Source organism: Lycorma delicatula, chromosome 1, assembly GCF_047948215.1.
Source record: "Lycorma delicatula isolate Av1 chromosome 1, ASM4794821v1, whole genome shotgun sequence".
NCBI classification, from domain to species: Eukaryota; Metazoa; Arthropoda; class Insecta; order Hemiptera; family Fulgoridae; genus Lycorma; species Lycorma delicatula.
In genome coordinates this window covers 115,607,688-115,632,846 of record NC_134455.1, presented here as the reverse complement: position 1 = coordinate 115,632,846, position 25,159 = coordinate 115,607,688, and the positions used below count along the sequence as shown (strand labels likewise).

The 25,159-nt window shown below is 33.3% G+C and overlaps 1 protein-coding gene across 4 annotated transcripts in view; it reads right to left on the bottom strand.

Moving 5' to 3' along the window:
* The window catches only part of LOC142321494 (uncharacterized), a 40,840-nt gene extending 16,919 nt beyond the window's left edge, over positions 1–23,921 (bottom strand). For 2 of the 4 annotated variants that reach the window (XM_075359629.1, XM_075359637.1), the window contains exons 1-4: positions 23,836–23,921; positions 21,849–22,225; positions 12,180–12,345; positions 11,173–11,289 (exon numbers count right to left, since the gene is read on the bottom strand). In XM_075359629.1, the coding sequence (XP_075215744.1) occupies positions 11,173–11,289; positions 12,180–12,345; positions 21,849–22,225; positions 23,836–23,838 (663 nt within the window). In that variant the 5' untranslated portion in view covers positions 23,839–23,921. Of the gene's footprint in view, positions 1–11,172; positions 11,290–12,179; positions 12,346–12,912; positions 16,852–21,848; positions 22,226–23,835 lie in introns of those variants that run through there. The other 2 variants (XM_075359646.1, XM_075359655.1) reach the window with 2 other exon arrangements.
* Between the last annotated feature and the right edge of the window lie 1,238 nt (positions 23,922–25,159).

Below are 25,159 nucleotides of genomic sequence, written 5' to 3'. Positions count from 1 at the left end.
TAGTAGCACATCCCATTCATTTTGTCATTCATCATGAACCACCCTCTTCAGAAGACAAGATCGTTCTCGAAACAACACGAGAAAAAAAGGCTGGAAACGCCTCTTTTGCCGTACTATCAGCAGGCTCATTGCCTGAAATTCCAATATGGCTAAGGATCCAGCAGAAGCTCACAACTGTATTACATTAATCATTTGTGAAATAACACACTGAATTTCACAGACAACAGGGTGTTTGGAATACACATCACTAATCTCCTGTAAGGCACTCGTGGAATCCAAGCAAATAAGTACATATTGAAATGTTGGGCTAATTATATTTAAGGCCTTAATAGATAGATCCACAACTAATATACTGGTGATGCTGGGGAGACCAAACATGTAAGTTCTGTACTCAGCCACAAAAGTACAACCAACAGAACATTTTTAGAGTCATCTGAATAAACTGTAGCTTCAGGATTCACGCTATTTATATGATAAAATTTATTCTGCAAAATAACTGAATTTGTGTTCTTTTAATGATACTAACAAAGATCTAAACTTAACAAGAGAAGGCCACCAATGGGGGTAATAACACAGAACAACAGTAATGACTAGAGGTAATTGTAATAGGACTAGAGCAGAAAAAAGATGTTGAGCTTTGATGCCTAGTGGAGCAGTAGATCTCAGCTCTCCCTGGAATTGATTAACATGCTGGTTAGAGAATACTGCATCAAAGGTTAGACTAGTTGGTTGCACCTTTATCCGAGCCACATAGGAGCATATCTATCATTTGCTTCCATCTACTCCAAAGAGATAGCTCACCCCACTGTCCAATAGCACTTACCACAGGACTTGAGCAAAATGCACCCACGGCAGACAGATGAATGAATGATAGTCTGCACTAAATACCTTTAGTGTGAATACCCGATCCATGTAGTGTATTTAGGATCCCTCTCCTCCATGCCGTGTTAGTATGCCTTTTGCAAATCAAAAAATATAACAACCAGCCGTTGGCGAAATAAAAAGGAATTTTGAATAGCAGCTTCCAGGGCAACTACATGATCAACAGACTATCTACACTGGCGGAAACTGCATTATTCTGGGGCAATTAGAGAATTTATCTCAAGGTATCACATTAGATGGTATCATTCATCACATAACATTCCAGAGAGTACTGGTTAAGGAAATAGGATGATAACTTGTGGAGCATGATTTATCTTTACCAGGTTTCAGTATGAGAAATCACCAGTGCCTCTGACCAAGAATCTAGAATCACCTGGTCAGAGAATGTTCTATTATACAGAGTGTCCCATATAAAACGCAACCCAACCTCCTTATATTGGTAGGTATTGAAATAATAAAAAGGCATGTGTAAATGTAAATTTTATTATTACCATCCATTACCTTACATTTAGAGTAAATGTTGGAAGTGGCCGCCATCTTCTTGAATACAAGCTTCAATTCTTTTTACAGCGTTTCTTGCAACTTTTTCAAAGTTTGTGGCTGGATATTTAATACAGCTTGTTCAATATTGACTTTCAATTGTTAAAGTGTTCGTGGTTTGTTGCTGTAGGCTTTTTCTTTGAGGTAACCCCATAGAAAAAAATCCGCTGCAGTCAAATCTGAAGATCTTGGTGGCCAGAAGCCTCGACCGATAACACGATTACCAAAGAATTCCTCAACGAAATCAGAAGTTGAACCTGCGCAGTGCGATGTCACACTGTCATGTTGTAGCCAGCAGTGTCTGTCTTCCTCTTCCAAGAGTGCAATGAACTGAAATAAAATATCCTGATATCTTGATAAAAAAAATAGGACCAATTATTTTCTTCCGCGATATCGTGAACCACACGCCCAACTTCTGCGGGTGTAATTGTTTTTCGTGATAAGCGTGGGGATTTTCAGCACTCCAAATTCTACTGGTTTGGCTGTTTACGTAGCCATCCAAATGAAACCATGCTTCATCTGTTAAAAATAACAAATCCATAACATTAATTCCCTCACGTAGAAATCGACAGAACCATTGAACCCATCGGGCTCAAGAAGTATATGAACCGTTTGAATGCGATAAGGTCGTAATTGTAATTGTTTGGTCGCCCGATGAACAGTTGATTTAGACAAATTAATTTCAGCAGACAAACGTCTGATCGATTTATTTGGCGAGGCAGAACCAGTCTCTCTAAATTTTGCAACTAACCTTAATACTGATGTTTTGTTAGGAGCTGGTTTATCTGGGTACTTATGGCGAAACAAATCTTGTACTGAAGTACGACTCAACAATGAAAACACGTTCATCTAGCGAAAACACCATCTTGTCTCTAGCAATACATTGAACATTATGATTGCATTGTTGTTACTATCGGTAGTGTTCTACCGCGATGTTAAGATGTTGGGACGAGTCCATTTCAGTAACGAGTTGGGGAGTAAGCTTGACTTTTGAAATTTCATGAATGAGTGATTGATGGGTTGCGTTTTATACGGGACACCCTGTAGATACACAAAAGATGTCTTAGTGCAAATATCTGGGAGGTGTTATAACATATTGAGCCTGATACTTACAGGGGAAGTGTCACAAGAATTATTCAAAGCATACCTTAACTCATTAGCTCTTAGCTCATTATAAGAAAAGGATATATTTAATTCATTTTGCAAATCTCCAATTACCAACAGGATATTTTATACCTGCAACTTATATCTCACAAACTTAGGACAGTATGATGATGAAAGTAAAACTGCCTTATATGACCTTCCAAATGTGTTTGGGTTTGCCATTATCAACTGGTGTGGTAACAAGGTCTCCACCCCATTGCAGTTAAATTGGCTGAAGTGACTGCACCGATCAACACACTCTTTGAAACTTTTTCCATACAACAGATGTTGTTGTCTGAGAAATGGATTTGACTTAATTCATTCGTGATTTTCGTTTAGCACACTGAAACACTTGACGCCAAACAGTTCTTGCATTGCAGAAAGCACAGAAAAATTCAGTCTTAGGTCTTCAATTGAAATTACGTAAAGCCCTGCGCCAATCTCTTTGTGCTCGGCTATAGTCTTCATTCCATCATGGAACAGCAGACCGCTTTGGCTTTCCAGATGTTAAAGGGATGAATTCATTTGCACAATGAGAATTTGTTGTGTAAACTTAGCATATATTGGTGGATAGTGTTACTGCTATTTGTCATATTGAGCAAAGGAATCCTTCTATCCAATCCAGTCCGCTTTCTGAACCATCCATCGGTACAGCTGACAATGAGGTAAATCACTAGTACCAACTGAGATAACAAACAAACAGTCTATAATCACTTCCACAGAAATTTTTGGAAACATGACATGTAAAAGGGTTGTTGAACATAAGGACAGATCGATGCATGAAGATGTACCTGATGAAGATTATATAAATGTGTATGATCAAAGTTCTGCCTCAGTCAATCGACTATATTGCCTCGAGAAGAACATGATGGTGGGTCCCAAAAATAGTGATAGGCATTGAAATCGCCAATTATTAGGCAGGGTATAGGAATTTGGGAAAACAGACTGGACAGATCACCCTCCTAACATCAGAATTTGGAGGAAGACAAAAGTTGTCGATATTCATTTTGAATGGCACCAACATAACTTCACTGAGACTGCAGGGATATCTATCGCTACCTGAATATAGGCACCTGTCACAATTTCCTTCAGAAAAACAGCCACACCTTCACATCCCTCTCCCATCAGTTGTGTGGTCACAGCCATTTCTGTAAAAGGACACATCATCCTGGGGACAGAGGCTGACACAGTGTTAAACAATTTTCTACCTTTAATAGGATTTAATATCCTCATGGCAAGAACAGAGACTGCAAACATTCTACTGAATAATATTTGTAGCCAAAAGTAATACTTTTTCCAGTAATGGAAAAATGCATGCAGATTACTTAAATACTATTCAGCATTTCCTTTTTGGATTTTATTTATTTATTTTGAAACAAGGGATATGGAATTAGATAAATCACTATCACCAGTTTTTCTGGCACAACTTACCTTTTTGCCAGTACTCAATGCTGTAATAGCAGCCATGAGGGATATTACTTGTTCTGGCAAAGCCTCTACCAATTTGGTTAGTTCTTTACACAATGTGCATTTCTTCTCATTTTGTACATTGTTTGAGAGCTTGTACAAAATTAATTCCAGGTTGTACAGGATTCCTAAGTGCCAAAGGAGAGACACTTTCTGCTCAGTACAGATTTTCAAAATGGCTCTTGCTGAGTGTGGACCTGTACAATTTGTACATTTTTCTGTCTCAGTGCATGTGATGTCATCGTGTCCAGTACAGTCACAACGTGCATAAACTTGTTCCTTTGTACAACCAATTTTGGTATAACCAAACCCTGACAGTGGAAGCATCTAGGATTTAGTATAAATGGTTGCACAAGGCAGAAAGGTAACCAACTTTTATATGCTCAGGAACGGTTGGACTAGATTCATTGAACACTATTCTCCCTTCCCCTAATCCTCTGCACAGATGTCACCGACTGCGGTGACAATTGTTTTGTAATTTCAGGCAACCCAACATTGGCCAAGACACAGCAAAAAATTACTCTGTTGTTGAAATTATGCATCCTATATGGTTTCACCGTTACTTACACCTTACCACAAGCTGTAATGATGCAATTAATCAGAAAGGGAGAAAGCTTAGTAAAGGATTTATCTTCCTGTTTATACCTAGCACCAAGAACCTGATACAGGAAAATTTAACCCCCTCACTAGCATTACTCATTTCATTATCATTGGTTAGATCTTCAGCTGACAAAGTCAAAATCTCTTCAAATTCTCCGGTTTGTTGGTTTGGAAATTTACAAGATTTAATATTTCAGAATTATGTTTACACTGGATGCTCAAAGGTGACTTCATTTTAAGAAGAGAATATTCAGAAACTGGATCCATGCTGTGACAAATACCTCAATGTAGTGAAAACTAATATTAAGCAGTCTATAATTACATAGCAATACTTAAATGTGCAACTATGAGATAAAGAAAATTAAATGAAAGTTAGGAAATTAAAGCCAATATCAATAACTATCAGAAATACAAATAGTTAACTTCTGTTGAAGAAAGAAGATGAACTAGTAGTAGGTGACATCTTTGATGGTTGCATGCGAAGGAAAAGAAATAATGACGATTCAGAAACCTGAATTAAATAAAGAACAAAATATTAAAATGGTATCAAACATTGAGAGTTTTCAAGAAAGGAACAGATGCTTCTGAAATTAAATGTAATAGGGATGCTGAAAATTGGATGGATTAACATCCTAATTAATAATACTAAAATACAGACCTAAACAAAAAAAATTAACAAGAGATGTTTGTGGCAGTATGTAGTAAAAAGGTGGGCCAGATTGGTAGGTCCTGAAACAAGGCACTGCCAATAGTAAATTTGTAGCACAGGACAAAGAAATACAGAAGAAGTGTATCAAATGTAGTAACATTTTGATGCACTTAACACCTGAGGAAAAAAATTAATAACAAATATTTCGATTTAATAACAGGCTTTAGTAAGCATATTTTACAAAGCAAAGAATATTCTCTTTATATATCAGAGTAATATTCTTTCATTCTGTTATGTTTAAATACAAGTTGGAAAACACATACATCTACTGCTTTACAACACAGCTAATCAGTTATGTAATGAAAATAAAATATATAATAACTGGTTTCCAATCATTCAAATTTTAAATAAAAAGAAGGAAATCAATGAAAATTGTCATTGATATTCGTTCTTACATTATTGTTCAGAATCAATGGATTTAATTTGGTTTTTGTGGTCACTATGTAAAAAAACAAAATTTCACTGTATGATGTTCTGAATACTACCCCTTGAAAAATTTAATGTTAAAATTTAATGTTAAAATTCAACTTTTTACATTTTATATTCACAAATTCTCCTATATAAAAATTCATTAAATTTCAAAGTAATAGCTATTAAATTTATTTTTAATTTGGTTTCATCCCATTATTGTACAAACAATAGCCATATTATCAACAAAAATTCTGAAAAAACCCTTTCAATTCTAAAAATAAGCAATTTTTACAATTATTGACAGAAATAGTATTACTTTTGAAATAAAGCAATCTGAAAATTACTAGTCATAAAAATTAATACATTTACACAATTTTTTTAAATTTTATCTCAGTAACTTCTGATATTTTTTTTGTTATTGAATAATTACTCATTAATTTTTTTTTACAATGTGAGATTAAAATAATTATTAATAAATCAATAAATTCAAATAAAAAAAAAGAAAGGAGATGAAGTCTGATTCGAACCGATGTGTCTTTCCCTAAGATCCAAATATTTTATTAATCAAAATTGTATTTGATTATAAATCTGGAACCAAAGAAAATAACTACCACTTATATGATATATCGTTGAGGTCTCAGTAAGGGTTTATTACTACATTTAAGAAAAGTACAAAATCCAAATTTGGATATTGTGCTTTTATGGGCACACTTTTGGTTCAGTCGATTGCAATCAAAAGGGGAGGTGTGCACAACTAGATGTTACAATAGCCGTAAATCCAAAATGTCAACATCCTATCGCTAATCGTTTTTGAGTTATGCGAGATACATACATACATACATACAGATGTCATGTCGAAACTAATCAAAATGGATATATTTCCATTGAAATCTGGAAACCAAAATTTTTCGCTATCACAATACTTCCATTACTTCGAACAAGGTAGTAAAAATAACACACGTTTTATTAATGTTATGTAAATAACTTGAAAAAGAGTTTTACAACAAAACATACATTTTTCATTATTAGTGGATAGAAGTTGCAAAAATTATATATTTCTTTAATCTTCAGATCTTTAATAACAAAAAAAATTTCTTCCCTAACATGAATAAAGAAAATTATATAAACTTTAAGCTAAAACGTTTAATATACTTTTGTTGCTAACATTCATACCTTTTTCCAAACTATTTATTCTTTTCAAAAAATTCTCTAAAAAATAAAAAAAAAACAATACACCTTTTATTATTAAGTATTTATTATCATACTAAGGGAATATCTCGCAAGATCACATTTATGACAGGGAATAAGTGCTATGGCCCCGATTAAACACACACATTCGGGGCAGGCAATGACATAGTACTTTGGTAACTTCACTTTACCAGCTAATGGGGAAATGGTCTTCCTCAGGAGCTCCCTGTAGTATACAGGATTGGCAGTCCCGAGCTGGTGATCATCATGACTATCATCTATTTTGCCAATGCTGGACAGAGTGTGGATGGGGAGTGCTCATCCCCTCTTCTTGGTTGTGAAGCTGGCTTGAAAATGGGCTGCTGTGAGCTTGCTCTGCTGAAGTCTTGTGCCACCCAGTGTATTTCAGTCATTTCAGCTCTTGGTAGGGATTGTCCATGAGTAGGGATTATCAGAGCCCTTACTGCTATGTATAAGCCCTGGGATGTCTCTATATCCTGTGTCAGGCAGTGCCTGACTCCAACCTGGGTTATATTTATGGTAAGCAGCTGACTGGGGTAATCCAGACAGGATCAATGAATGATCCAGGGCATGCCAACTGTCTCTCCGCTCGCACCTTGCAACATATTGACTGGTGATGAATAGGATATGGATGATTCAACATCCACAACTTATCTGGCAGTGGGTCCATATAAGAACCCTCATCCTGGAGAACTTCTGTCTTTGCTAGCGAAGAGGAGGAAGAGAGTCGAGTTTAGCGACAAAGAATTCACTGTTTTGGAAAAGACGGATCGAACGACATTTCGACCAAAGGATAGTGGACCAATTCCAATATATCCTATCAAGAAAAAAGAAGGCAATTTTACAAAGACTAGCCCTTTCATGACAGCTCACGGATGATGAATGACGTACAATCATCACAGTTACTTAAAGCTAAGAAATTTGGAGTACTACATGTTGAGGTCACGCCACATGGTACATTAAATACCTCAAAGGGTATTTAATTGCTGCGAAGAGGAAATCATTGAAGAATACATGCTCAAGGAGTTGTTGCGTGTCGAGGACTAAATCAGCAGAACGCCAAAAGTTGTGTCATATGCTACAGCTCCTGTAGCTTCAAGGACATAATATCGGAAATAGCACCAGTCCTCACAAATATAGTCAAACAAATAATCAGAAGGAGACGACCATCAAGAGGAAATAGTCCAAAGCCAATGTAGAAGAACGAAGTTTTGTATTTCAAGACTTTACCTTGAGCCTAACTACAACTAGTACACAAGCCAAAAGAAGCAGTAACTGAAAGATTGAGCCAACTATATCTAAAGTAAAAGTGCAGGTAGAAAAAAATCCCCATCAATGAACCTAGAAGTGAAGATACTGGAAAAGGAAGATTTTAAACAACCAACAATGAAGCTTCTGAAAGCACAGAGGCCTTTAGCCGAGAGGGCAAGAACTTCAGCTGCCCCACATATTCTAGGGTTGAGTGAATCCAGCCCCGACTGTGATGTACTTCTGACTGCGCCAGTGGAGCCAGTGCCTCAAATGATGCCAGCAGCAGGAGATCCTAAATGACTTACGGCGAAGGATCTGAAGACTCCATAACTCAGAGGCTTCAGATAATACCTTGGAATTATCAGAGGCCTCGGTATTATTAAACGAATCGAGGCCTTTAGGAAGATGAAAAAAGAAGCAAAAAAGGATGACCTAAAGGGAAACCAAGGAGATTTATAAGTAATCATTATAAGTTTCATTATAAGTGATCTGTGTGATATTAAGTGGCAAGGATTACAACCCTTACACCCTAGTCATCTTGTATTTAAAAGTTTTTTTCAGTCTTTTAATTTTTATCACAATAAATGTTTGATAGTTTTGACAAATTTTCAAAAGTAATGGTTAGAGATAGGTTATAAAATAAACAAGGGCCTTTACACCCTTGTTATGTTGTGTTTTCAGGCTTTCAATAAATACTGAGAATCTATCTTTAAATGCACGTTTTGACAAGACTAGTCTCCTTGACTGTCGTTTGTTCTTTTTAGGGGAGGCAAAGTTTGTTTTTGATGTGGAAGGGGCTAATGACCATAGTAGTCGATACAACATTATGCAAATTTACTCATCCAGAAACATGAAATGTTGCTTCATTACTGAAAATGGACTTTTTTAAAAAAATCATCATCCTGGTCTAACCTATCCAGAATGTCTATAGCAAAATCAAATCATTTCACTTTGTCCTGTGGATAAAGTTGTAACAACTGAGTTTTTTATACAATGCAACGTAACTGTATACCAGTTTCTTTGAGATGTTTGTCCCATCGCCAATTGTTATTTTTATGTAAGGAAATCTCTGTTGTATACACGATGGTATTCATAACTGATTCAAACATAGCAAGCCACAATGTACACTGAACCTTTTTCTGCACCATAAACATGATGGCTAGCACTTGCTGCTTGCATGAACTGTAACACAATATGCATCTGCTTGTAGTTCTTCTCTCTACAATGCTTTGTTTTGAAGCTATAACCATTTAAAACTGCACTATTATTTTACAAATACACTGTATAATTTTTTTTTGTGGGTGGAAAACACCAACAATTTTTTTTTGTGGGTGTTATCAGTGCCCAGATATAAAATTTTATTGAAGAAAAAATAAATAAAAAGCTAAAAAACTAAAACCTAAACAAAAACTTACAAGTAATATCACAGCTAAACTTTTATTTTTTAAAAGAGAAAACTAGTATTACAGTCTAAAATCAGAAATAAGCGTAAAATCATTAAAAAAACTACTACTATACAAATATAGTTTTTATTTCTATATAGAAATAATAGTTACATAGTAGTACATAGTTTATATTTCTATGTTTATTTAAACTAACAGTGTTTTTGAGTTAATGAAGATGAATAAGAAGTCGGTAGTTGCAGCTAGTGAAGCTAACACTAGTGGGATCCCTCTGAAAGTTCCTGTCCCCAAAGTTTTACCTCTGCGAGCAGAAGTAAATACAGCTGGTGGTAAGCCACCAAATAAGCTCCCTGTTAAGTGAGCCCAAATACAACCACCTCCTCTGGGATGTCTGCAACTTCCCATCTTTCTAAATCTCCCCCTCCAACACCGCGCCTAGTGGAGGATATGGCAGAGGAACCACCCGACCACAGGGCATCGGAGTCTTTTAAAACTAATTTTTATGAGCATTAATTTAAACTAATTTTTTTTAAACTACCTTTATGAGCATTATTATGTGGACGTTAGAGTGTTGATGCGCGCAGATGAACCATTAATAATATTCTTTCAAGAAACGCATCTAATACAACAAGATACGGTAACACTCAAAGGCTATAGCTGTGAGTGATACGACTATAATGTAAATAGTAGTAGAGTGGTGGTGTTGCTATTTTCATGTGGAACTATGTGTTGGCTACAAGGCTACAACTACCTACCCTCATCCCTGCTGTTGCTGTAAAAATCTCAGTCCCCTTTAAATTGCATACCTGTAATTTCTCACTGAACTCTGTGTTCAGTGCCCTAGAAATTGCCCTAAGAAAAGAAATTATAGTTTAATACTGGAGAAAAAATTGACTTTATTAATAATCTCTAAATAAATCTGTGATTAATGTCCGAAGTTTATCACTCACATTTTATTTCCTATAATATACCTGAAGATTACTACCTTGTATTGTCCAAGTTATATAACCCAAAATAGAATCTAAAAAAAAATGAATTCTAGAAATTTTAGAATCTAAAATCTAAAAACTCTTACAAGAGTTGTTATATTATTCCAATATTGCATTCATCATTTTATATTTAATAACTATGCATATAAATAATTAGTTTAAATAATACGTTTTGTAGAATCAAGCCCCTTGTAATGTTACAAAGCTTATAGTCTGGCATTTACTTTTTATTGCTCTACATATTACAAACAGTAAATCTGAAAAACCAGATGATAATTAGCAAATTTTAACAATTAATATTCTCAAATATGATTTATCCATGTGCTTGATATGTGTGTGTATGATAATTTTTACCTGTCACAGTAAGGGGAATTTGGTAGTTGGAGGGAAAAGTGCAGAATTAAGAATAATTGATTTTATTAGCACCTGAAAAGGTGAAATTGTATAATGGTTTAATTAAATCAGATGAGATTTTTAGGAAGTTATAGCTCCCAGAACACACGAAAACAATTGACTAACGTAAGAAAATTATTATAACATAGTTAAATTGACATTATTATCTTTGTACCTTCCATTTCTTCTTAACATATTTTAATTCTTTTTTCAAAAGTTTTTCTTTCTTTAATTCTTCACATTTAATATCTCTCTGCTCTGACGATCTACTTTTCTCTTCATTATCCATCCTCTAAAAACCAAAATAAAAAAGCACAGTACAAATACAAATTATCAAAAAAGATTTTTATTATAGCAGCATGTATGTAATTATGGTAGTATATAAGGTCAACAAATTTCATTAACTGATTTCTTGGAGATGAATCTAGTTTGTTTAATTGCCTGGTATACTGCTATTTTCACATTTAAACGGCCTCAATTTGGAATTTTCAAGGGCATGATAAAACAGTTCATAAATCATGAAGTCCATTCTTTCATTACAAAGCTTGGTATTTGGATAGTACATATTGATAGTACATATTATCAATATTTGGAGAAACTTCTGAAGGTAAAAAATTTAACATAATTCCTTTTTATATTGAAAATTTAACTGAAAAATGTAAATAAATATGTTATCAATATAGTCTAACAAAAATGTTTTTTTTATGTTAAACCAATAATAATAATAATAAAATAACCACACTAAAACCAAAAAAAAAAATAAAATTTTATTCAAATATTGAAAATTTTGGCTTTTAGAAGTAGACACACCAAATTAAAAAAAAAAAAAAAAAAACACTTAGTAATTTTTAAATTGGTGCCAACTTCAAAAGTAATAATTGAAAAAAAAACTTTTTTGTAAAACTTATTTTACAACTTCCTTTTCAACTAAAATGTTGGTTGTTTGACTTACAACAAAAAATGGTGCTAGTTAGAAAAAAAATCACAAGAAATGAAAAGGAGAGAAAAATTTATCTTGGTAAAATATTAATAGGAATAAAACAAGAAACAATGAAAAATAACCCTGTCACCCTAATGACACGGATGAAAATTTTTTTTTTTATTTTAACGAGGGGGTTACTGATGATTATTTTCTAACCAATTAAATATAAATATTAATGAAACAGATTAATGAAAATGTACCGTATTTTCTTTGACGTCAGCCAATTGGTTTTCAAAGCACGTCCGTAACTCTTTTTCTTTTTCAACCAACTTATTGGTTAAATTTTTAAGTTCATTTGAAGCTTTTTCATAAGATAATTGTAATTTAGTTTTATCATCTTTTAGAATTTCATTTTCATTTTTTAACCTGAAAAAGTACAAATTGTAAACTGTTACACTTATTTAATCTAAACAAGAAAACCACATTATTACATCAGCCTAATACATAGTACTTGCTTACACTGTGTCAAATTAAATTAAATACTATCAAACAAAGAGAAAAAATTAATGCAACAAATAAAACTTATTTTTTTACTTATTTAAAAAAGATAACGGATTTTTAAAACCAAAGCAAGCAGCATATTCCTAAATTTTTTAAGTTCTAACATTCATTTTATACTAAAAATTGTTTAATTACAATAATATGTAATAAATAAAAATGTACTGGTTTTTTTTTATTAAAACAGTACAATTTATGAGAAAGTATATAATTAATAATGCAAATTTTTTTACTAATGAAATCACAATCTATATCAGATTTAGCAAACAAAATGCATTAAAAGACCAACAACAGAAAACTGACAATCTGATAACGGGCTGTACGTTAAATAAATAAAATAATTACACACTGATTGATAACTAAATAAGACTATATTTATAACAATATTAAACTATATTACTATAACGCAGAGGCCGTACTGGCGTGCATGCTTACTCTAAGACTGTCCATCTCCGACTGATAGTATACAGCATGATGAAAGTAACATGGTATACAGAATGTTCTTAATACTAAAGCTGCCCATAGGCAGCGCGTCTGATTTTAAACCATACATACTCCCCGCACGGTGATCTTTGATAAATATTAATTACATTGTCTCAGTTTATTGGCAATGGCACAAGTTTAGTAATAGGTCTCTTGAAAACCTTGCTGCCTACCTTCAACTGAACTACGCGTACTAGACTATCTTTACCTGGAAAAACACTGCATTACAGCCATTTTCCAAAATTGAGGTGGTAAGTTGTCTTCTTTCACTAGCACTACTAGACCTGGTTGAAGATTTTCAGAGCGTGACTTCCACTTGCTACGCTGCTGCAAACCATGGAGATAATCGTGAGACCATCGTGACCAAAGACTCTGTCGTATCTTCTGAAGCTGCTGCCATCTGGAAAGCTTGTTACATTTTATATCAAATTGGGTTCAGGTAGTGCTATTAAAGGTACCAATAAGAAAATGTCCAGGTGTCAAGTAAGATGGATCGCTAGGGTCATCGGATAAAGTATAGGTCTAGAACTGAGGATAGCTTCTATATCGGATAAAAATGTTAGATAAGTTTTACCTATGACTCTTTTGAGATTGTATTTCATTGACTTCACAGCTGTTTCCCACAGGCCCCCAAAATGAGGTGAATTAGCTGGTATGAAGTGCCATTTGAGCTGTGACTTGGGAGCGTAATTTTCAATGTCTGTATTAAATTCTTTATCATGAAAGAGTTTCCTCAATGAATTTAACTCATTGGTTCCAACAAAATTGATGTCGTTCTCACTATACAAGTTGGCGACGTGAACTCTTCTTGCAGTGAACGTCTTAAGGCTGCGAGGAAGGCTTGTGATGTAAGATTACTGACTAGCTCTATGTGAATAGCATGAGTTGCAAGACACACAAAAATTGCAACATAACATTTGGTTGTTATTTTACTTCTCGGATTCCCATACTTGATTTGAAATGGTCCCGCATAGTCTACTCCTGAGTTAAGAAAAGGACGACTAATCTCTACTCTGTGTTTGGGCAGCTGACCCATTAATTGATTAGCCGAGGCTGCCTTAAATCGAGAACATGTTACACAGTTATGAATAACACTTCTAATTTCCCAAATGATACAATAATTTCCACTGTGATACAAAACCTTTCGAGCTCGTGGTATCCAATATTTGAGTCTTAGTGAAGCTAATAATAATTGAGGTGCAGCGAGCAATAACCTCAAATGTTCAGCCTTGATGATCAACATCGTAAGATGGTGTTTTGGTGACAAAATAATCTGATGTTTAATATCATACGCAATATCTGCATTATTCAACCTTCCTCCAACTCAAATTATGTTACGATCGTCAAGAAAAGGATGAAGATTAAGAAGCTCACTTTTTTTAGGAACGGTAGAAGATGATCGAAGATCATTAATTTCTTGACAATATACTTGTTGCTGTACCATCCAGATGCATGTCTGCAATGAATCTTGAATGTCTGCAGTATTAAGATTTCCTGTTTTCTTCTTTTTATTACAACAATTATAAATAAATCTCTTGCATAGGGCAACTACTTGTGTTAACCAAGAAATACTTGAAAACTTACAAACTAAATCGTCATTTGGTAGAAAAAGACATGTCAAACTAGTTTCCGTTGGTCGTACTTCTGGAATATCTTGAACATCATAACTGTCTGAATTAGGCCAAGAACTGGAGGGTAAATACAACCAGATTGGTCCTTTCTTTTTCCTGTTTAGCCTCCGGCAACTACCGTTTAGATAATTCTTCAGAGGATGAATGAGGATGATATGTATGAGTGTAAATGAAGTGTAGTCTTGTACATTCTCAGTTCGACCATTCCTGAGATGTGTGGTTAATTGAAACCCAACCACCAAAGAACACCGGTATCCACGATCTAGCATTCAAATCCATGTAAAAATATCTGGCTTTACTAGGACTAGAACGCTGTAACTCTCGACTTCCAAATCAGCTGATTTGGGAAGACGCGTTAACCACTAGACCAACCCGGTGGGTTAACCAGATTGGTCCACACTACCAGATGCTTTTATCTAAACTCTCTGGATTGGAACCTCTGGAAATGAGATCAGCAGGATTGTCTGACGAAGCGACATGTTTCCAGTCATTGACGTCTGTTAGATCTTGAATCTGCAAAACTCGATTCGCAACGAATGTTTTCCACTTCGATGCAGGAGCTGAGATCCATGCCAAGCAGATTTTGGAGTCCATCCAAAGATGAACCCTTTCAATCGACAAATTCAGGATTGGTAATGTATATCGTAACAATTTTGACAATAGTAAAGGGCCACACAACTCTAACCGTGGTATGCTGACAGTTTTCACTGGTGCGATACGAGATTTCGAGCAAAGTAGTTGAACTAAAATCTTTCCCTCAGAATTGACAGAACGCAAATACAGACAAGCACCAAATGAATGTTGTGATGCATCACAGAAACCGTGAACTTCAATATCTGTAGGATTATTGATAAACTCTTCTATTTATTTTAATATCATCAATTAAAGAAAGTTGTGACACCAAAACATGCCATTTCTGGAGCAATGATGATGGTAAGTTATCATCCCAACCAATACCACTAAGCCACAATCGTTGCAAAAATATTTTGTAAGAGATTACAATAGGACTGATTAAACCAATTGGATCATAAATGGAAGCTACTGCAGACGCTACTTCTCTTTTTGTTACTATGTCTTTAAATTGTGGAATTTTGGAAGAAATTAAAACACATCTGATTGAAGAAACCACTAAAATCCTAAAGTTTGAATGCTATCTTTTTTCTCATGCTGAATTGATGTTTTTGTTTTTACAAGTTCCTGAGGTAATGAATTTAAAAGTGATTTATGATTAGAACTTCATTTTCTCAGTTGAAATCCACCAGACCTTAACAACTCTATTAACTCTGATTGGATAGCCAGAGCTGTGTTGATGTCATTAGCTCCAGAAACTAAATCATCCACATAAAAATCACGACATAAAATTCTGGCTGCAGTTGGGTACGTGTGTTTTTCTTCTCCTGCTAGATGTTGTAGGGACCTTGTAGCCAAGAATGGAGCTGAGACAGTGCCATAAGTAACCGTTTGAAGCTCATAGCATTGAATTTGATCAATTGGTGAATCCCGCCAAAGAATGCGTTGTAAGCTGCAATCATCTGGATGAATTTTAATTTGGCGGTACATTTTCTCAATGTCTGCTGTAAACGCAACCTTCTAAATCTTACCATAATCAAAAATAAGTCTTGCTGTACAGTAGGACCAACCATTAGGATGTCGTTAAGAGAAGTTCCCGTGGATGTTTCAGCTGAACCACCAAACACTACCCGAAGTTTAGTTGTGGTACTATTTTGCTTAAAAACATGAGGAAGGTAATGATGAGGAAGGTAAAACACACGTACCCAACTGCAGCCAGAATTTTGTCGTGATTTTTATGTGGATGATTTAGTTTCTGGAGCTAATGACATCAACACTGTTGTTTACAATCACTACCTTGAAGAGGCACTGGCTTCATGCGACCGAGTTCCTTATATTCTTGAAGAAATTTTGAGTATTCCAGACAAAGTGAATGATTCCTTTGAAGCCGTTTCTCTAACGCTTGAAATCGCAAACTTGCTTGATCGAATGAGTCTCCTAACGGTAAATGATCTGGCTTTAGAGGAAGTCTGACGATAAGACGACCTGAAGAATCTCGGGTTGTTGTGTTCTGATAATACTGTTCACACTCGTCTTGTTCCTTAGCCTTGGGTAGAACAACCAACTCTTCTAATTCCCAAAATTGTTTGAGCTGTTGTTGAAGTTGATCATTTGTTAATGTGGTTAACATGTGGTTTGAGGACTTCAAGAGGTATTTTCTGATTGATATTTTCCTGATAGAATCCATCCTAATTCAGTTTCAAAGATAACTGGAAACCCACCTGGTCTTACCCTTTTATCACATTTCATAATTTCGAAATATAGCTCAGCGCCTATTAACATTTCAATACTTCCTGGTTTATAAAATTCTGGATCAGATAATTTTAAATTCGAAGGCAGATTCCATGATTTGTAGTTGATAACATTGCATGGCATATTGCTAGTTATTTGTGGTAACATTAAACAAGAAATATTTGCACTAAAATCGTTATAAATAGAAAATAATTGTACGTCTACACTATAATTTATTTTAGTAGGGGTATTATTTATACCCATAATTGGAACTGACTGACGAATTTTTCTTAAACCTAAACGTTCAACACAGTTTTCAGTAATGAAGTTTGATTGGCTAGCTGAATCTTAAAGCAATCTGCATGGTTGTAATCTTCCTTGACTATCTTGGACCTTAACAATCGCTGTAGAAAGAAGAATATTCTATTACACTCTTGATTTGAGCGAACAATATATGTTAGAGGAGCTATGATGTGAAGCTGGACTGTCTTGCGAACAACTAGAAATTTTCTGGTTTAAATCTGAATCATTATTGCTATTAGAATTAAAGAATTATTTTGTGAACTTATATGTAATGAGGTGTGATGTTTGCCCTTGCAAATTCAACAGCCTCCAGAGGAACAATTCCTTACTAATTGACCTAATATAAGACACAATTGTAACATAACTTCTTATCCTTAACAAACTTAAATTTATCAGAAACACTTAAATTACTAAACTTCGAACACTTGTATAAAGTGTGAGGTTGATTGCAACATTTACATACTTTGGACTTAGTAGCAACATATGAGCTAGAGTGTCGAACAGGTTTATATTTTTGCCGTTCATCCACTGTTTTTTGTTTATTACTGCTTGAAGAGGCTAAAGCCTCCAAGGCTTGACATTTATTTTCCAAAAATTCAAAAAGAGAGATGGAAAGTTGTGTAGAAATTTTTAATTCCCATTCTCGTCTGGTTTTTTCATCTACTATCTATATACAGTTGACTTAAAATTACTTCATGAATTGGTGTTTGAATATTTAGACCATTGAGAGCATTAAAATTACTAATCGCCGTATTGATGAACTGACGCAATTCGTTGGCGTCTTCCTTACTAACTAACTTAATATTAATTATTTCTCTAACATGAGCCGATGCAATCAATCTCTTGTTTTCGTATCGGTCTTGTAACAATTTCCAAGCAACCGGGTAATTAGCATCAGTAACAGCTAAGTTTTTTATTAATTGAGCTGCTTCATGTATCAGTGTAGAATTCAGATAGTAGAATTTCTGAATTGGACTAACGTCTTTATTGTCATGAACCAATACTTTGAATGCATCTGCATAAGGCATCCAATTTTCGTACGTACCGTTAAAACGGGGTAAATTGATAGTTGGTAATTTCACTGAAGGTTTATTTTTGTTAATGAAAAATTGGTGTGAGTTGAAGTGCTGGGTTTCTGAAACTGATGTTTCCTTTAAATATTCTTCCATTTGCGCCCTAATTTCATAATAATTGTCTTAAAAATCTAACCTATCTTTTAAATGCGTATCGTAATTTTTCTCGTCCTGTACTTCTAGCAAAGTCTGTATTTTATTAAAATTATCTTAAATATTTGGCATTGCATCATATCTAACTTTAATATTACTTTTTAGTGTCTCATTATTACATTTATCGTCAAATGTATTTATGCGTGTTAATTGAGCCTTACATACTCCTAGTTGTTTTTTAAAGTTGTAATTTCTACTTAAAGAGACAATGATAATTTTTATAAAATACTTATGGACTTAATAATTATTAAAAATATAGACGATATGGATGGAATTAATCAGTAAGAAATAATAATGTGAATGATAAAGGAATCAAATGAAGGATTAGTGAATGTAAATCTATATTATAGATAGGAACGTAAATAAGGAACTGATAATTCCCAATTTGTTATTACTTATCTGAAACAAATAAGATAAGAGACTGGCAGCAGGTAGCCTGACTTGAAGGTCACGACGAAATGGCTGTTTACTTAGCACCAAAGTCGATGTCTGCATTCCAAGTCGAATTAAAACGGGCGCTGCGAAGACTGTCCCTTAATTATTGTATTACACTTGTATATTAACCGCACTTCTTATCGATATTATTACGCAACTATTATTATACGATATATTACGAACTATATTATTACGATATATTAAACACAAACTATGTTCTGCACACAATAAAAAATATCTGGCCGGAAGGACCAATGATAACGGGCTGTCCCGTTGTAGCAGAATAGTGGACTGTATTATGAATAAATAAAATAATTACACACTGATTGATAACTAAATAGACCATATTTATAAGATTAACAATATTAAACTATATTACTATAATGCAGAGGCCGCACTAGCGTGCATGCTTACTCTAAGACTGTCCAACTCCGACTGATAGTATACAGAGTGCTCTTAATACTAAAGCTGCCCCCATAGGCAGCGCTGAATGTCTGATTTTAAACCATACACAATCTATTTTCATATTATTACTTATACTTTTTTTTTTTTTTAATCACAAGAATGTATGCTATTTTCCATTAAAAATTAATGCAAGGGCTACTCAAAAATTAACTTAATAAAAATTAACTATCTATACACAGCTGAAAGCCTGGTTCAGTGTGGTTCTAGTAGTTTTACTGGAAATATCATACACTTGTTTGTTCCTGTAAAACTCTCGTTTGAAATTGCTGCTATCATAGAAAATCCTACCAAGGGCGTGCCGTCATTAGTTTCCTTCATACAAAAATCTTCACATATCACAAACAGTTCTGTATGAAATTGTAACCAATAGGTAAGGCTTCCACAAATTTTGAGCTCGCTGGTGCCTAAGAGTCTTTCTGATGAATACACAAAAAAGAAGATGGTGTCAGCACTAACCTTCCATTAACGACAAGGATGAATTCCTTGAGCACACTATAGAGGCAATGAGACATGGATTAAATTTAACACCAGAGGCACGCCAGCTCTCCTGTCACTCGTAAGGGCCGGTCAAACACTTTCTTCAAAGAAGCTGATTTTTTGGGATAGTAAAGGTGTGATCTTGGTTGAACAATTAAATCTGAAACTTACAGAAAGACATTGAAGAAATTGAGAAGGCCCTTACAAACAAATGATACAGCATGCTGCATTCAGGCATCGTTTTTCTTCATAACTCTCATGCGTGTACTGCAGTATGCATTCAATGCCAAATTGACAAGTTCAAATTGGAACTGTTTAACCATACAGCCCTGATTTGGCTCCCAGTGATTATTAGCCTTTGCCAAAAATGAAGACATGGTTAGAGATACAGCATTTTGAAAATGATGAAGTATTGAAAAAATTTGTTTTTGAGGTATTCAAAAATTTGTTTCAGATATGACAAGTGCCTTAATTTGGACAGCATATTTAGAAAAGAAGCTAAAAGATATATGTAATAAAGATATAAGATATAAAATGTATGTAATAAATTGTTTTTTCATCAATTTGTGTTTTTTTTTTTTTTTTTTTTTTTTTTTTTTTTTTAATAATGAACTGCAAGTTACTTTCCAATAGCCATCGTAATAATACAATAATTAATGCAATTAATTATAATACATACCATGCAAGAATTATGAGCTACTTATGCCAAAACCCCATTAGAAATAACTTTACAAATAATATACACCAATTCTAAACAATCTTTTAAGGATATGTTACTCTACACAAACATAAAATTATAAAAAAAAACGCTTAGTCTTCAAAATCAAACTGAATATAATTAACACACTCAAATTAAGTTATGCACAAAATCCCAGGAATTTTTATCAAACTCATTATAACCATTGTTAAGTTCAACTTTGCCATCGGGTGCTGCTACCTAGCGAGGGCTAGAGTTTCCACAGCAAGCTTGGTCAGGCGATCTGTTCACACCATGTCCTACATCATAATGTCGCAGGGAATGGTCATTATGAGGTTACTTACTCATTCGGCACTCGACTCTGATCCAAGGCAGTCACATCATACTCTTAGTCCGGATAGACTCCATTCTTTGTTCGGATGAACATTAGCTTTAATGTTTAATTTTATATTTTTATTTGTATATGTCAAGTTATACGTTATGTTAAAATTCATTCATTAACTGTCAAGACAACAATTTATTAAACCATTATTCAACAAGCAACAAGGCGTTTTCTTCATTCATCACCTATAAACATACAGTCCAACTTCATTAAAATCTACCACAACGTGTTAACGGTTTTCAGGAGAGATCGTTCATAACAACAGGGTCAATAATAACAACAGAGTTAATACAGGGTCATTCACGGGATCCGTAATGCAAGTATCCCTTCTCGTAACACAATATTGCGATGGGTAAGCAACTGCTAGCATTCCGGAGAACATCGAACGAGTAAGGGAAGCCATTGTCAGAAGCCCACGCCGCTCTATTAAGAGGCATTCAGCAGCGCTTCAAATGATCACAAGTACGGTAAGATGAATTCTGTATACAGACCTGCATTTCCATCCTTACAAGATAGCCGTCGTGCAGCAGTTAAACGAGCAAGATTTCACGCAGCGATTACAATTTTGTCGACAAACCATTTTTGAAGAAAATGAAAATTTGTTATTGTTAATGAGTGACGAAGCCCATTTTCATCTGAATGGCTTCGTCAACAAACAGAATTGCCGGTATTGGGCAGAAAGAAACCCACATCAGCTTCACGAGAGACCACTTCATAGCCCAAAGGTGACTCTGGTGTGCAATAGGAAAACGCTGCCTATGCTGATTATTTTAAAAACATCCGGTTCCCATGAATGACTGTACAATGATAAAATTCATGAAAAAGTCCACTGAAGACTAATTTCAACAAATTTAAGTGATATGGCAATTAACCACAATAATGAAGGGAATGAGGATAATGATAGTTGATAATTTCATAATCTAATTTTCAATGCATTAAAAAACTATTTTTAAAATAATAGAAATACATACACATTTCTATTCTTTTCAAGTCTGCAGAAATCATTTATAAGAGAATCCACAGCTTCTTTAATCTCATTACAGTTACTATGAGCAAACTGAAAGTCATTGTATTCTTTTACAGTTATGTTTAGCTCCTCAATTATTTTATCTTTTGATAACAATTCCAAATTCAAATTTACTATTTCTTCTTTATCATCAGATACAACTTTTCTTAGTTCATCTAATTTATAAATATTAAGAGTCAGCTCATGCTTAATTTCTTCTAAATTTATCATAAGTGTAGAATTCTTTTCATTGAGTTCAGAAATAGTTAATAGGTTACATGAGTGAAGACTTTCAAGTTCATTTAGCTCTTTCTTCAAATTTTCAGTAGCTTGTTTCTCATACTGAAAAAAAAAGTTGTTAGTTTCAAGTAAACAAATTTATATTAAACTGTATTTCTAGATATGAAAAACAACTGATATGTGATGGCATATTTTCCTAAACCATTAACTAAAGATAAAGATGAGAGCGAAGAAGTGAGATGTACACAACTAACATGTAGTGAAGTTAAAATGTTAAAAGAAATCAATTTTCTGAATATAAAAAATGTGAAACCATCAAAGATTTATTGTTATGTTAGACAAACAACAGATGCTTTTGAAATGAAATGTAATAGGGGCGTTGAAAACTGGATGGGTTAATAAACTTAAAAATACTGATTACTCGAAAATACTAATTACAAATTTAAAAACAAAAATTGACAAGATATGTTTGTGGCAATATACGAAGGCATTGCTGATACTAAATTTGTTTATAGAGATGTAGACATTATGTGAAGACAGGGATTAGAATATGAAACAAATCATTGAGAAGTAGGAATAGGAATTATTTAAATGCTAAGATATAGCACAGTATATAAAAAAATACAGAAGTGTATCAATGTAGTATAACTACTGAAGAAAAGAAATTAAACAAAAATTTAGATTTAATTACAGGCTTAGTAAGTGTATTTTACAAAGCAAAGAATATTCTCTTTGTATATTGGAGTCAATATTCTTCATTCTGTTGGAAAAATCATAACTCTATTGCTTTAAAACACAGATAATCAGTTATGTACCATAAAGAAAGATATTAACTGATTTCTTATCAATCTTTTCACTGTCATTTAAACAATTATAGGTATTCCAGTAAAAATAGCTTCAAATTTTAAATAAAAAGAAAAAGATAGGAAAGTGATGAAAAATGTCATTGATATTTGTTCTTACATAATCCTTCACTAATTAATGAGTCTCTATAGTATGGATAATGCTAACTATATAGAAAAGGATGATAAAAAATTTTGTTTTCAACAGTTTATTTGTTCTTGAATTGTACAATAAAACTTTTCATGTGTAATAAATGCATTACATCATACAAATTTAAAATTAACCTAATTTTAAAAGTTATATTAGATTAAACACAAAAATACATTAAATTATGAAATAAAAAATTACAGGAAAAAGTAAATTACTAATACATAGCCTGAGAATTTTTTCATTATTGGTTACTTTTCTAGGTTTTCTGAGTGAATGACATAGAAGTTATAACATTTTTCTTTCCTTTAAATTTTAGATCTTTTCATTAAGAAATAGTTTCTTCCTAACAACTGAAAAAGGTTTATTGTTGCTTATTTTTTCAAAACAATTTTTTTTTTGTTGCTGTTTGTAGAAGCCTTTGTAAATGGTTTCTTGATTACCTATGGTAATTGCTATAAGATTTCAACAATACTACGTTATATGAAAATCAAAGCTATTGAAAATTAAGAAACTACGTCTCATAAAACTGAACTACCTCATAATTTTTCTGAATATTTTCTGATTCCTTAAGCAGAGTTTCAAGGTCTTGCACTTGTTTCTTTAGTGCTTCATTGTCATTAGAAGCTTGTTTTAACAGCACTTCTTTTTCCTCAAGTAACATCTAAAAATAGAAGAAAATTTTAAAAACAAACATTAATAGTACATAAGCTACAACTTACCATTAGGTGTTTGGAGGTAAAATATAGTAAACAACATCAATCTCATTTATTTTATATATCCAGTTTATTAACACTTTCATTTCCACCATTTCAGTTGAATACTGACCCCCCCCCCCCCCTCTTGCTAGCAAATTTGTTTTTGCACTATTAAGATTTTACATTGTAATAATTATTTGGAGATTTTTTTTGTCTAAATAACTAAAAATACAGAATTTATTTTCTTCACTTAAGAAATTCTTTATTTATAATGCAGATTTTATTTCTGGTTTAGAGATCACTGTTGCAATTACTGCAGCTATTTTTATAAATATTTTTTAACTAGTAAAAAAACTGTGCTCAAACATTATGTGAAATAATTTTGTGAAAAACAGTAGAAGATAAAAAAACTTAATTATCATCTACAGAACAATTAACAAATGTGATATAACAAACCAACAATAAAAAATAAAGTAGATAACAATGACTTAAGTAATTGCCATGCCTGCAGACACTTGGATTGTAGTAATAATAGAATAATTTTTACAAAAACAGAATTATTAAATAAGGATGACAAATTTAAGAAAGATGAAATACTAAATAATACCTAAATTTATTTAGGTGTGGGTGTTTTTTAAATACGTGTATCAATATTTATCTCTTATCACGCTGACTGGGTTTGTTTTATTTATTTAGAATACTTGAGTTACATTTACTAATAACTTGAAATACAAAAAATAAAAAATAAATAAAAATCTATAAATAATGAAAAGAATTTTTAAGTTTATTTAGCAGTAGTATTCTAACTTGAAAATTAAATTAAAATAACAGCTAATCTGGTAGTGAATTATCATTTATGTCATTTAATTTTTTGCAGTGTCTTTATATAAAATTCATTATACTATAAATGATGTGATCACAATTACTGTGAATTATTATATTTTTGTTTCTAACTCACTAAAGTGTACTAGTTATCAACAATAATAAAAGATTTGATAAAAAAATTCATGGAATTTCATTTTTCTCAAAAAATCTTTATTCATCAATATTGACTGTCACCTTTAAAGTACTCCTTTTCAAATATAATATATTTATGCCAGCACTTTTTCCAATCTTCAAAGCACCTCTGAAATGCAATTTCCAGGATGGCATTTAAACTCCTTCAGCAATTCTGTCTTTATCTTTTCAATGCTGGCAAAACGTTGTCTTTCATAGGTCTTTTCAGCTTCTTGGTTCTTTTCTTTCATGGTTCTTTTCAGAAGTTACAGGGAGCCATGAGGGTGAATACAGAGGCTGAGCCATCAGAACTGTGTTGTACTTGGCCAAAAATTCACAAACAAGCAGTGAA